A 12,387-nucleotide genomic window follows, 5' to 3' on the forward strand; every position below is an offset into this window, starting at 1 on the left:
CCCCCCCCCCCCCCCCCTTAGTGCAATTTCTCCCTCTCCCATGCAACACTGAGTTTTCTCAGGGATTTCTTCCCTTTCCCTACTGGCCCTCTATCAAGTGGTATCAGAGCTGAAGGATCCTTCCTTCGTACTCCTTTCTTTCCCATCTCTTCTCCATTCCTCTGTTCTGGCTTCTGCCAAGAACTGAGTTAACAAAAAAAAAAGGGAAGTCAAACCAACTCAGCCACTTCCGCCTTCCTTCTCCAAAGAGGTTTAAAAGCCACAGTGTATTTTATAAGCCACCCCAATATGTTTATCAAACTAACAAAGAAACTAAACCATTTAGCTGTGCATACACACCCAAGCACAAAGAATAAAGTCAAGATAATAAAGTATCACCATGAGGTTCTCTCCAATAACTGCAACAAGGACATTTCTATCCGGGTCCCATAATGTAACAACAGTTCCTGCAGCTACAGCGAGAACAGACCCATCAGCAGAAAATGCAGCAGCTGTCATGGGTTTTTTCCTGCAAAGAAATCATGTTTCAATGAGATGGGGAATGTTGCAAAGAAAAATCAGTGCATAAATGGTAAGAGAGGAGTGCTACCACTATGACAGTGTAACATACAATTGTCGGTCGAGCCACTAAGTACAGTGGGTCCCATTGCCTTACATTGTAGGCTGACTGCAGTGAGCAGCTGGATTGACAGTCCTAAATTACAACTTTCTTCACACTAGTATATTTCACAGTTGATATGTGCATAAAATCTGTAAGACAATTTTATGTATTCCTTTTTAAAGTCCCATCACTTTTTTTTTTAATATTAATTGATTATATACAAGCTCCAATTGCATAATGTTTTAAAAGCTAAACGGAAGTGGACCAGACGCTAAAGAAGTGCATCATTAATTCTGCTCTAAATCCCAACAAAACTAATAATATTAGAAAAAGAGAGAGAGAATGTGGCTCTAAGATCTGAAGTAAAGGTCAGAACTTATAATGGTAAACACTAGATGCACATAACAAATGGCTTGAGATATTCCAGCTAGGCCATCTTTGCAACACTCCCCTCCCCAACACCTTTTTTGTGTATGTTTAGTGTCCTGCTAAGGCCCCAGGAGGGTTGAATTCATGACCTCTTAAATTTGAGATGTTGGTCTTTGCCAACTGAGCAACCCCAAGGGCCTTCTTAGTGTCCTAGATTTCCTCAAGATTTTTCATCCTCAATTGCTTTTCCTTTCCAGATTTTACCCCCCCTACCTTCAAACAATGTCTCATACTTATTTGCAGAGTAAGGAAGTGAATGCTATAAACACCCAAAGAAACCTTAAGAAAAATCATTGAACATACTTATATGAACCAACAGAATGACATCTCCATCCAGATTTCTGAAGCATTTGATCCTGTTGCTGAAGGTCATTGTTGCAAACCCAAATCTAAGAAAAAAAAGCAAACTGCAAATTAGAGCAAATAGAATACTGAAATTTATGTTGGAAGTGAAATTAATTACCTTGAAGTCACCACCATAAGAGGAGCTCACAGCCATATGATGGTTAGGGTGGAATGCCAGAGCAGAAATCCCAGCATCACTGTAGTTAAAGAAAGTTGAGGAAAGATTTTAAGAGAGTAGCAAATTGTTCACCCAGACTGAAATATAAAAAATCAAAATGTAGCTGATTGACCAACTTGAGAAAAAAGGCCCCTCTAGTTATCTTATTGATAATAGATAAGAGTTTAGCAGAAGGTTGTAGCTTGGTATTCTCTCCAGATATTGGTGATGATTCTCCCCCCCTTCTTTAGCTTACTATTACAAATTTTGGCAGTTCTTCCACCATTTGCAACTGTGATTTAGTTTCTTATTATGACCATGCTTTTCTCACTTCTCACATTAAAAAGGAATTATTATTCATATTTTAGAAGCAATCTTGAGAACTGGCCCATGACAAATGTCATCTTAGACATGACTGAGAGTTTAAGTGACAACGTGAGATAGCTTTCTAGATGGCCCCACAACTTCAGGGACAGTAAGGCTAAATAATTACAAGTATTGCTTTTACAGAATGAAAGGCAGGATGCCTTTTTAACATTCTATCAAGTACCAACATGTATATGTTCCACGTTAAGCACAATGTATCACGCACCCACACATGCTCTTGACATCAGGGACCACCAAGTAATTAAGATAATAATTTTTGTGACTCCATTTTGGGAAATCATGTAGTTGATCAAACCTGTGAGGTTCATAAATGACAGTGGACAAGGTGAAATCTCCACTCTTCGACCCAGAGGCCCAAAATTTGAGACAAACAAGACCACCTATTCCCTCTTCAGGAAGCTTAACTTCAACAGTACCCATCTTAGAGCCATCTACCGAAAGAGCCAATAGCGTCACAACTAGCTGCAAAGGGTAGAAATTAAATTCTAGTATTAATCAAGAAGAAAATTGGAAGATAACACTGAAACACAAGAAGACTTGCACAAAAATCAGTCCAAGACTCCAAATACAAAATTAAAAAATAAAAAGGTAAGCATAAACACAAATATAGTGCTTCCATGAAATTCTGTGATTCTTCTGCAGCCATTAAATATTTGAATACGATAAAAAAAAAGTGGGGAACAATATTCCGCTAACGTTGAAATGAAAAATATTCCATTCCCTTTCACTTCAATTTCCCTACACCTCTCTTCACTCCCCATCCATAATTCTGCCCCAAAAAATCTCCCACTCTTTCTTCCCATTGGTATAAATGGTGAAACATAGCTGATCAATTTGATCTGCCAGAATCTCGCCAATCATATAAGTATACCAAACTATAATGTTATTCACACATGGAAAAGAGAGAAAAAAAAAAAAGATCCAAACTTTTTTTGAAAAAATCAAGTTACAACCCCAACATAGAAATAAAAACTAGCCAACCATGAAACCCCAAGTAGGTCAATCAGGCACAGTGTAGATGAGAAGCTCAAGCAGCTGGGTCCAAGCTCAACAAGCTTTGTTGGAGGATCTAAGAAATCTGAATCCAAGTCTATGATAGAGCACAGCGACGCAGTGTTTAAATCAATATCTACCATCTTATAGGAGTATAATCCATGATTAGAAAATTCCAAAGATACTCTGATGAAGATAGGGTAAAAGACCCAAAGTATCCCTCCATAATGTGCCCAAATAGATCTAAGATAAAGAATTGACACGTACAAAACATATAGATAAGAATTCCATAATATGGAAAAGAAAAAATATTACAATAATCAGATATAGAACATGTAAATCTTAACCACTTTGACACACTCATGGACTCCCAAATGCAACCTGAAACTGATAATAAATATTCAAAACCCAATTGGATCTCAAAGCAACTCTATTGCCAGGACCTATATGGATTCCTCTCATAACTCAAAAATTAACTAAACAACTGAAAAAACCGCAAGACCTATATGGATTCCTATCTTAACTCAAAAACTAACTATACGACTCAATAAAAAAATAAAAATAAAAATAAAAACTAGATTCCTATCTCAGTACCTGTCAACAGCAAGAATCCCATATAAGTGATTTCCAGATTACAGTAATACCCCAAATACCCTACTAACCACCCATCTACTCCTACTAGAACCGATGGCCTACTGGATCTCCTCGGTCTAGGTTTCCAAACCAAGTAGTGCTTATCCAGTCAGGATTCTGCAACTGCATCAGCTAGCCTGCATTACAATGCATCCAGGTAAGATTTCTTGCCTCTTGTCTTTGAACGTTCTGTAGAGTACAGTAATTATTTTGTATAGGTCAGGTTCTGCCTATATTAATTGAACTTCTCTTTCCATTGTCGATTAAAAAAGAATCCTTGAGGTGTCAATTTTAAAAATGTATAAAACCCCCAATATTCTGATATTCTCTCCTGCAAAGAGAACTAATCCACAGAATGCATTTGCAGCCCTAAGATGTAAATCGTGGAAATAAAATTTTCACTTAAAATATTGATTACAAATGAGTTTTTTATGAAAAAGACGAAAAATATGGACCATCATGAAGATTCCTAACCACCATGAATATTAACATAAAAAATAAGTGTATACCGTGATGTCATCATCTGGTTGATGGTTCCTTTCACAGATTCGGACCTACAAAAAAGCACATCAGTCACTTCATAATTTAAAACCTGAAAGGAAATCATATGTATCTTAATGGTACTCATATCCCCCAACCACACTATAGTACTTTACATAGAATACATATGCAGAAATATTGGCAACACCATTCAATATGCTGTCTAGGAAATCTGAGGTTTCCTTAGATGATTATAACCAACCAATAGTAGCCATTGTAGGGGAAGAAGCATAAGATGGGATAACCTCAATCATTAAGCCCCACCTGATCTCACAGATTCCAAGCATTGAGACATTAAATGGTGCATACATAAAATGAGGAAAAATAAAGCCCACCTGTGAAGCCTCTCGGTCATCAAATAAGCTGTAGAATTGTACGCAATAGTCCTCCGTCTGTATAGCAACTAATCCCGCATTTTGATCAAAGGCAACCCCACCATATAAGCCCTGATATATCTCTGGAAATGAACAAGGGAGCTGAAAACACAAGTGTAAGAATCTTCAGAAACATTTTGGTGTTAGTAAGGGAAAGAGATTGAGGGTCAATCAGGTTCACAATCACAATGTCCCATCGATATCAGATCTCCACTATAGATAAGACGAAGAAATCTACAACACCAGTTGAATTAGGGCTTTCAATCAATTAAGCAGCATAACTGGTGCATCTGTGGACTGTTGAGGGAGCAAAAGAATAGCAGGTGACTCCCACATTGAAAAGAAATCCACCACCAAAATTCAAACAGGGTTGATAGGTCTTTCATATGTGTCACTGTAATCAGTAATGTGATATGGTCCATTGTCCAGAAAAAGAAAACAAAAGTGGATTGGTTATGATAACCAAATTGATGTAATTTGCAACAGAAAAATCTGAGGTGGGACCTGTTAATTGGTAAAAAAATCCAAGTTCTGCACAGCATTTATATGAACACACCACCAGAACCATCATCAGACACAAGGTTCTAAATCTTGGTTTTGAGGCCGGTTTCGACACTGGCCGAAACCGAGATTTCCCAGGTTTCAACCAAAGCCTGGTAGTTTTCTAGCCAAACTTGAAATATCATGGGCTGGTTGAAACAGGTCGAAACTCAGTATTTTTCTGTTGACACTACCCATAAATTCGAAATATGGTTGAAATGATGAAATGTGGTTCAATCCAGTGTAGAACTTAAGTTTCATCTCAATTTCTGTTGAAACCAAGATAGTTCCATGATCAGACATATATTTACATTTACAAACAATAATAGAAAACTAGAGAAAGATAGCTGAGACAAACCTTGATTCCAGCAATGGAATTTAAGATTTTCAAAGAAGGCATCTTGAGTAGGTGAATTTGATTATTTGCACATGAGATCTACAGATACACCATATCAGTTAAACCATTACAGGATATTACTTTCATTTCGGACATAAAACAAACTTGCTGGGAAGCTTTCTTACAGAGAAAAGTGAAGGATCTGGAGAATGTGTAAAAAACAGAAGTGGGGATCCAATGCGTGGAAGAAACTTCTTCTTTCCTGTGTCCAGCTGCCAAACCACGAGAACACCTTCCTTTCCACCTAAATGTAGACCAAAATTTCACGGAATGAATAGGGAACTAGATTGACCTAGCATTAGCAATCAACTGATTTGAATGGTTGATGGGAAGCATCGTTGTCGAGTAGTCACCTAGATGCTGACTAAATGCCATCTAGGTGAAAAGAAAGCTAGCTTGAACTAGCATTAACAAACAACCGATGTAAACGGTTGATGGGTGATGGATGGAAACTATCAAAAAAATATTACAGTTGAATGAAAGCATAGTCATCAAGAAATCATCTAAACGACGACTAATTGCTAGTTGCCACCTAGGTGACAAGGCTCTCTGGGATGTCAACATTTCTTTTGCAGTCGTCACTTTCTGTCAGTCAAAATAAAAATGACGGATCTAAGGATCACAATTGCCAAATAATTTGCGACAAATTCCAAGGTGTGAACCATTCAAATGGGATATCTCCCCCTTTCCCAACCCATGCCATCACATCTTCCAACTCTATCATAAGAATTCAGAATTAAAAATATTGACATTTTATTCTAGTGAAAGAAAAATTACATTACCTGAGTACAAATAAGCTCCATCACATGAGAAAGAGAGAACCATCACTTTAGCTGGGTGCCAGTGCCAGGTTGAGCAGGACTCAGCATCATCATCTCCCCTTACCCCAGGTCTTTCTTCCTGATTCTCCACTGTTCTTCCACTCAAGAATCCTACACTTCTAGAGAAAGTTCTCTTCCCAAAATCCCTCCAAATCAAAATCCTCCCAGTTACATCACCCGCAGCTATGATTTTTTGAGTAGGATGAAAAGCAATAACTGTAAAGCTCTTTGTATGATGCAATATTATCTTCTTGACAACATCATTTTCAGAGTCTTTGGCAGGGACCTTCCACAAAATAATTTTGCGCTTGCTTAAGATGCCAAAGAATTCCCTGGAGGGACTGATAGTTATAGCCTCCGGTTGTTGAGTCTGCAAGTGAAATGAAACAACTCAAGTCCATGCATCTGAATGTAAAATGGCATATAATAGATAGTTCAAACTAACCAGCTGTCCAAAAGATTTTAAGAATCCGTAAGTAAAACTAAAACCACTGAGAAATCAAGGTAGGAAAAAGGAGTCATTAATGCTTTAGTTCTGGGTCCACTCTAGATCTGGACTCGTCAGATTACATTAAAATTTCTCTACAATTGTGTTCTGAATACCAACAAGTTAACGGATTTATTTCAGCCATATAATGTGGCAGTAGAGTCCTGGTTAGTCATTATAGTTCTCAAGGCACCACCTAAGCGTCCAGGATCTTTCTTGGGTCCAAGGCAACAACAAGCCTTGTTAACAATTCACTTGTTTACATTGATTTCTGTTTATTAATTTGGTTTTCAAAATATATTCTTATAATATATCCTATACTTTGTTCACTATATGTTGATTTTCTAACATTAGGCCATCACCGGAATAATTATATATTATTGCATTTGAAATGGCTTCTATGTGGCATATAAGCATAATTTTATAAAATTATCATTGTTATAGTACATAAAGTTATATACTGCACCACTAGGTGCGCTCTAGCGCCATGGGTTGCCCAATCTCCTTGATAACTTTGATTGTTATTTTTATTTGAATCTTCAGAAATTCAATAGAAACCACGCCAGCATATTCTAGAGGAAATTTGTAGCCTTGTAGGTATACTGCAGCTGCTCAAGGTTGCTAAAATTTCTGCTTAGGATGCCAGAAGAGCAGGCCAAATGCAAAACCTGAGTTGTCCTGCCCCCAAAGGTCAGGGTCTGGTATGAAAACTATAACTGATTAAGGCTGAATGTGGTGCGCAAAATTCCTTGTGTCCCACCCCATCTTGATCTGTCAAGCCCTGCACCAGTTACCCTGTAAAATTAAATGGTCGCATGTGTAACAGGACACAGAAGGTCAGGGAAAATGAATAACTAACTGGACCAGGTTCATTATTGATGTAAACTGGCCTACCCTAAACTGTTAACATCCAAATTTATGTGACCTGTTCTTCATCATATATGATAATGTTTTTATTACTTTGTCCAACAATCAGAGCATAGCTTTTTACTTTCTTCACCGTTCTATCAAAGACAATGATTCAATTGATCTGTTTGCTAATTGCATATATTTTCTCTGAAATGCAACTAATTATATTTAATCTCGATTAACAAACTGTAAGTTTCATAACCCGCAGCATTTCAACTAAACCAAAACCCACATCAATCAATACCAGTTCCACTTCCACAGCATCCAAGTGTCCAACCATCCTCAAAATCCTGGTCCCTGTCCACTTGCTTCCTTTAGAAATTTTTTCTCCATTAGCCATTTATCTGAGAATGTCTGATAAGTTGTTCATTTCGAGTTTGCGGAATTCCAATAAGCATAGGACTAGGTTTCTTGAATGTTAAAGTTGAAATCCTAACTAAGTCCTCACTTCGTGATTCAATAACTGTTAGAAGTTTTTACCCTATATAGTTGACCTGTTTAATCAAGAAACAATTCAAAAAAACAATATATCCCAATTCAGATTGTTCAATCCCATACCCTCCAACAGAATGCATATTAGTCCAAGTGACTAGCCTAAGACTTAATGTGCTCCATCCTAAGGGATTATTCACCCCATTCATAATTTTATGAGTATCGGTAGTTTTGAGCCCCATTGAAGTTAAGTTGATATATTTTGAATTTTGAGAAAAGGTTTCATCACTATTTACTGATTCTCGAATTTGTTCTAAATACTGTGGGAACTGTTAGGATTCCATGGTTATTAGTGTTTCTTGTATTCTGTACTACTAGCCATCGCCCTGAGGATGTGAGCTGAGGTGATACCCGTCCTGCATTTGACATGGATCCATATCCCTCTCTACACTGTAGATAACAATCCACGCATGATTGTCGTATTATCCATGCTACTATCAGAAGCTGCCGCCAAAGGTCAGAAGGTCTCCTAAGGCAATGCAAGAGAGCTCTCAGTCCAGCTGCAACTGAGTAGCCAAGATGTTTCAGTTACAGAACACAAGCAAGTGATTCAACTGATTTCTACAAGAGAGATACCAAATAAAAAGCAATTCGCATAAGACTTAGTCCTGTCCCAATGAGCCAATTTTGTTTCAATGATTCAATTCTTCCACATACCGATATTCTTGAGAATAATTTCAGCACATTAACAGCAAGTAAGCATAGAATGAACAGTTATCTGATTGCACCTCTGCCAAAGTTAAACCACCAAGTAAGCGGGACTTAGTCAAGTTACACTTCCTGATTTGTCCACGCAAAGCTTTAGCATCATCGACTGGCTTGGTTGTATCTTCCACCGAAATATAAGCAAATAGATCACCTGGTTTCCCATTGTCCCTAACTGGTGGGCCTGATACATTCGGAATTACCTGAAACATCAAAGTATAAATTGAGGAAACAGTTCCAATTGGGTTCATCTCTGAAACCCAGAAACTTAATGAGACTCATATTAAAAGACAAACAGTCAAAGAAGTTACCACCAGATAGTTATAAAGTTCCCTCATTTTTACCCTCTCACAATCAAGAACATTAGAGTAGACAAAATCAAAACCTATTAAGTATTTAGGCAGGTACCCAATCAACCCAAGACCAAAAGAACTTAAAAAATAAATAAATAAACACAAACCATTTCCATTGGGCCCGTTCTAGAACCCCAAAACTAAATAAATACTATTAAAAGAACAACAGCCGGCGAAGTTACCACCAATGGGCTACAAAGCCCCCTTTTGGGGGGAACAAAATTAAACCCAATTCAGGAAATTTACTCAATCAACTCAAAACCAAAAAGAAAACACAGAAATTATAATCCATCTTACCATTGAAAAAATAGGAAGCCCAATATCAACCTTCTTCATCAATTCGGGCAGCGAAAAATCCCAATAACAGATGGTTCCATCAAGCGAGGAGGTCCAACAGTAACACAGAATCTTAGTCGCAGGAGTAGAAGCTGGTAGGACTATAACAGAAGTCACTAGCGCTTTATGACCCTCCAGTTCCGTCATCTACAATACAAAACGTCAACCAAATTCATCAAATCAATCAATCAATCATAAAACAAATAAAAATAACTCAACCTACAAGAACAGAGGATTACCAGCAAGCCTGTGGACGTGCTGTATACAGAGACTGTATTGCCCGTACAGACGAGCAACTTCTTGGCATCATTAGAGAATGCCGGGGGAGAAGAAACGAATCTTTTACCGCCCGTAATCATTTGGATCAGAAAGAGCTGGAAAGAGAAGAAGAAGAAGAGTTGTAGAGAAACCCTATAAATCGCTTTGAACGTCAAGCTTCTCAGCTTTTGGTTAAAACTTAAAACCTCTGTAGTTTGCTTCAGGCCTTCCTTTAGTGTCTCTCCCGCCCTAAAAAGTCTAAAACCCTGGTTAGGATATATGTCTATGATCCAATCCAGTAAAGAGCATAGATTCTCATCGGACGGCCAGTTTCAGTTTTCTGAAAAAGAGGAAAGGGTTTCCATGCAAATGGATTGGCATAAGAGATCGCAAAACGTGGGTGAAAATTTATTTTATAGAAGTTAAGATTATGTAATTTTATGAAGAAAGTGAATATTCACGTACGTGAATATATGTGAACGATCCTGATCCATGGATATAGCATTTATTAAATGAGGAGAGAGAAAATATATGCCATATCCATAGATCAGAATTGTTCACGCATATTCACGTACGTGAATATTCCCTGCTCTCTAAATTTATCACTCTATCCTCCATTAAATTAAAAAACCATCAATATTGATGTCACTGCACATGTTCCTATTCCCCCTATGTTAACAAAAAGTCACACGACCATATAGTAAATCATACATCATATGATAGTAATTATATGACATATAATGATAAAAAAAAAAAAAATTACATGTAGATTCCTCCACTTTACAATATATCACAATGGAACTTAAGGCGTGGGATTAGATTATTGGCATTATCTTAGTCCAATAAACAACTAGTATGAAGCATCATGATCACTGATTGGATGACAAAATAATGTGATAAATTATTAATAAAATAGGAAAAAGTTGGATATGCCGCCGGTAATTCCTAGATTTGTGCCTATCTCTCTCCCCTTCCCCTTGGCGAAGTCCTCTATAGCCCTCACATCCTAGCCCTCCCATTGGTTGAGTCATTAGCTTTAGGAAAGCTGATAGCATACCTAACCTCATTCTTTATAAAATATATGCATATTACATATAATTTTTTTTAAACAAATTCTTAATAAACGCTTTACAACTATAACATTAAGTGAGCTTCGAATTTCGTCCAATTAAAGTCATGATTCCCTCCCGAGATATTCTCCCTAAATGGAAAGTGGATTCTCAAAAAAAAAATTTTTTTGTTAGAAGAAGTAGATTCTCAATAAGCACCACTTTTGCTCAGACAAACACAATGGTCACAACATGGTGATTGGTGATGTATGGTCAATCAAATGTAAGAATCAATCACATTACAATCGATCTACAAGGACAACGATTCCTCAAGTTTGGGGACCACACAACTATCACGAGAACCTTTTTATATAACATATTCAACAGTAAGCCATGCAGGGTTCTTGAATGATCGAGCTCGATACACACACAAGTTAGAGCACCTCTGTCTATCTCTGCAATCTCCATTCACAATAACATACAATATGGCAATGGTACTAATAAAGAGTCTAACTCTGTCTAGTTGCAAATACTTTGAGGTTGTTAGATAAAACACAAAAAAATATGAAAATAAAGAGACAATAGATCCGCACGACATGGAGATTCAACGAGGTTCACACACCAGTGCGGTGTGCTACGTCCTCGAGTGAAGAAGATGTTTCATTATGCAGAAGATAGATTACACCCAAGCAGCGGCGAAAAAACTCGCCTTGAAACCCTAACTCGAAAAAAATCCCAAAAGACAATTACTTTTTCAACAAGACAACAGTACATTATTTTTTTCAAAAAATACTCAGCCCAACCCCTCTGCTTCCATCACAGATCTCAGATAACTTCCCATTCGGATTGCCACAAAAAATATGTCTGAACAGGTCAATCTTCAAAACGAGTCAAGAATTTGATACAAACTTAACAGAGGTTATACCGGACACACTATCACCCATAAATGTATTACTTAAAATTAAGCAATTTTAGGTTTGTATTCTACCCCTCCAACCCGTCAAATCTTTTTTGCATGAATACTTTTTATTATTCCGTCCAACTAATAGAGGCATATAATCATGTTCAACAGAGGCCCTGGGATGCTCCAGTAAGGAATGATCATATCCAGTTGGAAAGAAATAGAAGAGCTAGAATTAAGCCTAAAATGATCAATGATAAGTTGTTAAGGAAAGACATGCAAAAACTATGTCAAATACGCAAAAACTAAGTCTTTACCTTAATATGACATCAAATAGAGCTGTTTGGAGGGCAAAGACCCATATTACCAATCGCGTTTAGGTGGCATGGGCCACATGGCTGGGAGGTGTTGCATTGCTTTGTTTATTTTCTTTATATTTTCCCCATTTATTTGTTCTTCCTTTTATCATATTCTTTGACCGATCCACGTGGCAGATCCCATTTAATTGGGAAAAGGGGTTAAGTTTGTTGTTATTGTAGTAGAGGCACACGATAGATAATAAGGAAGGAAAGACATGATAAGGACAGTACGATTGAAGAATAAATATTGGTGTGAATGGGCACATTCCTTATTTAAAATTTGGGAAATTGTTTTGTGGGGGACAGGGGAGTGTGGCCCCT

General features: G+C 37.4%; 1 protein-coding gene across 1 annotated transcript in view; it reads right to left on the reverse strand.

Annotated features, from left to right (window-relative positions):
- LOC122059612 (WD repeat-containing protein 75-like) overlaps positions 1-10,020 on the reverse strand; it is a 17,508-nt gene extending 7,488 nt beyond the window's left edge. The window contains exons 1-12 of the mRNA XM_042622508.1: positions 9,739-10,020; positions 9,461-9,646; positions 8,834-9,013; positions 6,179-6,587; positions 5,522-5,640; positions 5,358-5,435; positions 4,421-4,561; positions 4,055-4,099; positions 2,215-2,381; positions 1,494-1,572; positions 1,334-1,419; positions 379-508 (exon numbers count right to left, since the gene is read on the reverse strand). Coding sequence (XP_042478442.1) covers positions 379-508; positions 1,334-1,419; positions 1,494-1,572; positions 2,215-2,381; positions 4,055-4,099; positions 4,421-4,561; positions 5,358-5,435; positions 5,522-5,640; positions 6,179-6,587; positions 8,834-9,013; positions 9,461-9,646; positions 9,739-9,858 — 1,740 coding nt within the window. The 5' untranslated portion in view covers positions 9,859-10,020. The remainder of the gene's footprint in view (positions 1-378; positions 509-1,333; positions 1,420-1,493; positions 1,573-2,214; positions 2,382-4,054; positions 4,100-4,420; positions 4,562-5,357; positions 5,436-5,521; positions 5,641-6,178; positions 6,588-8,833; positions 9,014-9,460; positions 9,647-9,738) is intronic.
- Positions 10,021-12,387: the final 2,367 nt, after the last annotated feature.

This window comes from Macadamia integrifolia, chromosome 13 (assembly GCF_013358625.1).
Source record: "Macadamia integrifolia cultivar HAES 741 chromosome 13, SCU_Mint_v3, whole genome shotgun sequence".
NCBI lineage: Eukaryota > Viridiplantae > Streptophyta > Magnoliopsida > Proteales > Proteaceae > Macadamia > Macadamia integrifolia.